This window comes from Gavialis gangeticus, unplaced genomic scaffold (genome assembly GCF_001723915.1).
Source record: "Gavialis gangeticus isolate Ggan-Ray unplaced genomic scaffold, GavGan_comp1, whole genome shotgun sequence".
Classification (NCBI taxonomy): Eukaryota; Metazoa; Chordata; order Crocodylia; family Gavialidae; genus Gavialis; species Gavialis gangeticus.
Window position 1 is genome coordinate 22,476,036 of NW_017729024.1, and position 4,745 is coordinate 22,480,780.

The 4,745-nt window shown below is 45.3% G+C and overlaps 1 protein-coding gene across 1 annotated transcript in view; it reads right to left on the bottom strand.

Annotated features, from left to right (window-relative positions):
- Positions 1–4,745, bottom strand: part of RASGRF2 (Ras protein specific guanine nucleotide releasing factor 2) — a 372,508-nt gene that overhangs the window by 257,993 nt on the left and 109,770 nt on the right. The window contains exon 3 of the mRNA XM_019516939.1: positions 324–471. Within this exon, the coding sequence (XP_019372484.1) occupies positions 324–471 (148 nt within the window). The remainder of the gene's footprint in view (positions 1–323; positions 472–4,745) is intronic.

A 4,745-nucleotide genomic window follows, 5' to 3' on the forward strand; every position in this document is an offset into this window, starting at 1 on the left:
TACAGCCCAACCACCAGTCCCCTCACTGCTCTGGCTGCTGCTGCTGCTACCAGTGTCTCCAGACTCCCCCTGTTCCCTTTGACTTCTGCCTTCTGGTTCTGCCTCTGGAGGGACTGGGGCCTTTAGGACCTAAGGAGCTAGGTACTTTAAAAAAGAAAACTTTGAACCTAGTGCTTTCAAGATGGCTACTGGCTCTTTACCTTACTGCTAGATTTCCATAAAAAGTGCAGCAATACAACATGCAGTAATAGTAATACAGAAATCAAACTCTACTACATCAATGACATATCAATTTGCAATTACATGCTAATTTTAGCAAATACCTCAGATTTAAGCCTTTCAATTTCCGTGTCTTGATCTTCAAGTTGATGTCGAAGCTGATTGGCTGCAATCTTTTCAGTTTCTACAATCTGAACTAGATGAATATACTTCTGCATTAACACTTCTCTCTCAATCAGAATGTCTGAGTAACTAGAAATGAAAATAATGAAATTAGTAAAATAGCCCATTAATTTCCAAAGCTTCTTGCTAGAAGATGCTGACAGAGAAAAACTCACTTTTATGGTAAGTAACACTCCTTTTTTAAAATCATGCTTATTTTATATATATAAAATAAACATTTTAGTACAGTCAGAAAACTTTGAAACTTATAAATGTTACAGGCTTTTAAAATATCTTTTACTTTTACAAGACAGGTCTGTCTCATCATTACTACAAGTTCTGGTAGTCAAATCTAAGGGAAAACAACAACAAGGTATTTTATTTAAAAATATTGTATTCAGACTAAGCCCAGGAACTTTATTAATTTATTTTTTCCATCAAACGCTTTGCTTTTCCTTTGTATTTCCTACTACCATATTGTTTTGCATACAGCATACCCCCACATAAAGCACATGCCTTGTTTTTGGAAGGCAGAATGTAGGAGGGAAAAGATTTTTCCAGAGTCCTGGTCAACTGTGTGATATTGAGTGCCCCGCAAGTGTGGCATTGCAGGAGAGACTGATGAGACAATAAGAACTGCCTGGTGTAGTAGACTGTTTCCTGGGGATGCCACACTTCCTGGACACACTATGTTCCCAGGACAACTCACACCAAGTTCCCAGGACGACTCATTCCATATCACACAACATTATACCTAGACTCTGCTAAGGATATTAGCAAGACTGTTACTTCTTAACTGTCAGCAGTTTTTTATATATGTTCCTGTAACTAAAATACTGTTGCCATACCATAAGCCTCATCAATATAGTACCAGCAGCTCACTTGCTTTTTCAGGCATAAGCTACAGTGTTCAGCCAACAGCAACAGCTGTGAGCGGGTTAACACAAGACTCTGTCCCTCCAGCTTGTCAAGCCATACTAGTGGCAGCCATCTTGGCAGCTGCATGACATGCACAGTGAATCCAGGTGTGCTTCTTTTCTAGGAAAGAAAACTGCTTCCCCTTAACATACATCCCAATTTGGGAAGGCTGATTTGAGGAGAAAGGTACAAGTTATATGCAAGACAATACGGTACTCGGTGTGGCAAAGTGGGGTCCCTGATTAGCCACCGTGCTGGTTTTCCCACCTGCCTTTGGGCATGCCACCCACCTGCCTCACCTGCCATGCCTTGTTGTTAATTGATCAAGTTGTTAATTAAGACGGGAGGCTGCCCATTCTTGTCCCAAGGCCAGGGGACACTATCTGTGGCTCTGTTCCTCCCCTACACCTCAGCCCAAGCCTGGCAGATGGCATCCAGATGACCCAATGCTCCTGGCCTACAGCCAGGCCAAGCTTAGCCCTCGTTGTCAAACCACAGACACATACACATTCATACCACCCTTCTCTCACTAGGGCCTCACACACTCCACCCTCTCTCACCCTGAGGTCTCTCACAGGGTCTCTTTCACATGTTGACAACTTGTACTGCCTTGCTCCCTCTTGGAACGGGCCCCTGAGGCCACAGGCTTTAGCTAACTCATACCTTGGGTGGCAGATGTACCGTCTTCTGGGCCTCTCCCGTGACCCTCACCAGGGTAGTGGCCAGCCAATTACCTGACCGAGTCTAAGCTTGCCCTGGCTCCTTCTGGGGCTGGGGCTCCACACCATCCCCTCACTGAAGCTGCCCCCTCAGTGGGGCTCTACATCTCACACTACCTCGCTCACTGGGGCTCCAGACCCACCCCCTCACTGGAGCTGTCCTCTCACTGGGGGTCCTCATTTCTGCCCCCTCACTGGGGTTCCATACCACCCCCTCACTGGGGCTATTGGGCTTCCCTCCCCTGTGGGGCTCAGGTGGCTGTAGCCATGCCTTCCCCCTACTACCTCTCCTCCGGGTCCTGCACCCCACAGGGCTCAGGTGGCTACAGCTGTGCCTGGCCCCCACTCATTCTTAATCCACACAACTAGTGCTCCAGGGTCTCACAGGGACTCTCACTCCCCCTCTGGAGCAGCGGGTCATTGTGCTCTACTATAGCTCTTACTTTCGACCCACACTCAGCCTCCCAGTGGTGGAGGGCTTACCGGGGTCAGGACTCACCCCTCTCTCAGACTGAGCCCCCTTACTCGGCCTCTGGCCCAAACTGTGGCCTCAGGCATCTCTTGACCTCCCCTCACTGGGGCTCCACACTGCCCACTTACTGGGGCCACAGGGCTTCCCTCCCTGGTGGGCTCAGGTGGCCATATCCATGCCTGGCCCCAACTACCTTTCCTCGGGGTCCTACACCCCACAGGGCTCAGGTGGCCACAGCTGTGCCTGGCCCCAACTACCTCCAAAGTCACATGACCCACCTGAAGGTGAGGGCTGGGGTTAAGGCGCCCCAACCCACCTTTCACCAGCATGGTAACTGGCCTGGCATTTCCTGGGGGCTCCCGCACCACTAAGAGCCCCAACCAGGCCACCCACTCCCAGCAGGATACAGTTTTAGGTCATGCCCAGGACCAGGAGCCTCCAACCATCCCCTACAGCTCCTGCCCTCACCTCCAGGATGTTGTATACTGCCTGGCCTGCCAGCAGTGAACTGCTATATTTATATAGGTGGCCAGAGGTCTAAAATGGCCGCCGCAATCAAGCACCTGCTAACTGCTTGGCTCTGCTCTTAAAGTGGCAGGCACCAACAGTGCCCTGTCACACTTGGCATTCACTCTATCTGCACCTATTAATCTGGCGACATGCCCTAAGTAGGACTTTTTATTCATATTTAATAAATACAATGAATTATTTAGTTTTGGGTTTGTTTGTTTTTTATATATTTCAGGGGTTTTTAAGCCAATTTAATATACCAACAGACTTTTTCTTCAATTAGTCTCAGAAATTATACCACAGTTGCTTTTTCTCTCTCTCCTTTCCTGGTGTCTTATTTCCTGCATTCTGACAAAACACTGTATCTCTAAGCCATATCATATGCCACTACCAGAACTATTACCAAGCTCATTATTAGGGAAAGGAGAAACTTCATGAACTTTCATGGTATCACATTTTAAAGTCAGTTCTTCTTACCTAAAATCTTGGCTTCACTATTTTTTTCCATTCAATTGATTCTCACTTAAATAGATACTGTTTTGTACAGAAAAGAACATAAACCTATGAAGTACCATTTACTCTGGCCCCAATTCAGCTAAGTATGTAAGCATGTGCCTAACTTTTAGTCTATGGCTTACTGAAGTCAAGCAGAGTGTTGACATGCTCAAAACCATTTTATTAAATATGAGCCAAACTGCATGGCACCTTCTCTAAACCTTTTGTGCGTGCTCTTTTAAATGATCTGTGGTTAATTTTTACCCATAATATTATGGCAAAATGTTGACTACTGACTTTCTTTTAAACTTTTGGCAGGAAAGGACTTAGAATAAAAAGGATTGCACTAAGTTAGTCTTACTGAATATCTTTTAATTTTACATTTCCTCCCTTATTTTGTAGAAATCATTTATAATTAACATTTTCATTAGTTTATTTGGGGACTTTAGCTAAAAGTATTTAAAAATTTTAAAAGTAAATATTCATATTCTATGACACTTCAACTTTGTATATGAACTATCAATTCAATAAGAACAAGTACAGGAAGTGGCCAAGATTTAGTACAGCTATCATATTCAGTTGTTGATCTGATACACAAGTTCAGATTTCATATAATGGGAAGGAGATCCCAAGGCCATAATAAAATAATTTTTCTCCAGATGTATTATGAAAAAGATAAAAGTGTGGAATGTCCCACTACACTACTAAAGTGTTTTTTGTTTTTTTATTATGATAAATTAGTTCAGGTAGTAAACAGTCCAGGTAAGTAGCAAGGGCCCCGCTAAGAATCAGAATGGGCAAGTAGGAAGGGTACCCACTGGGGGGCTTAGATGCCTCTATACTAATGCTAGGGCATGGGGAACAAGCAGGAGGAACTTGCACTCCTGCTTGCAAACAAAGAATTCGACCTGGTTGGGCTAACAGAAACTTGGTGGGATCCTACCCATGACTGGGCAATGGACATCAAGGGCTATAGGCTGTACAGGCAGGACAGAGTGGGGAGAAGGGGGGGGTGGGCATTGCTGTCTATGTTAAGGAGCAATATGCATCTTCTGTAGTTAAATTGAGACAAGAGGAAGGGCATATTGAGGCACTATGGGTCAGGTTACAAGGGGGTCGGGGTGAAAGGGACCTGGTAGTGGGAGTCTACAACAGACCCCACACCAGGAGGACAAGTTAGATCTAGAATTCTCAAGACAGCTCTCAGAGGCAGCGCGCTCAAAGGACCTGGTCATCATGGGTGACTTTAA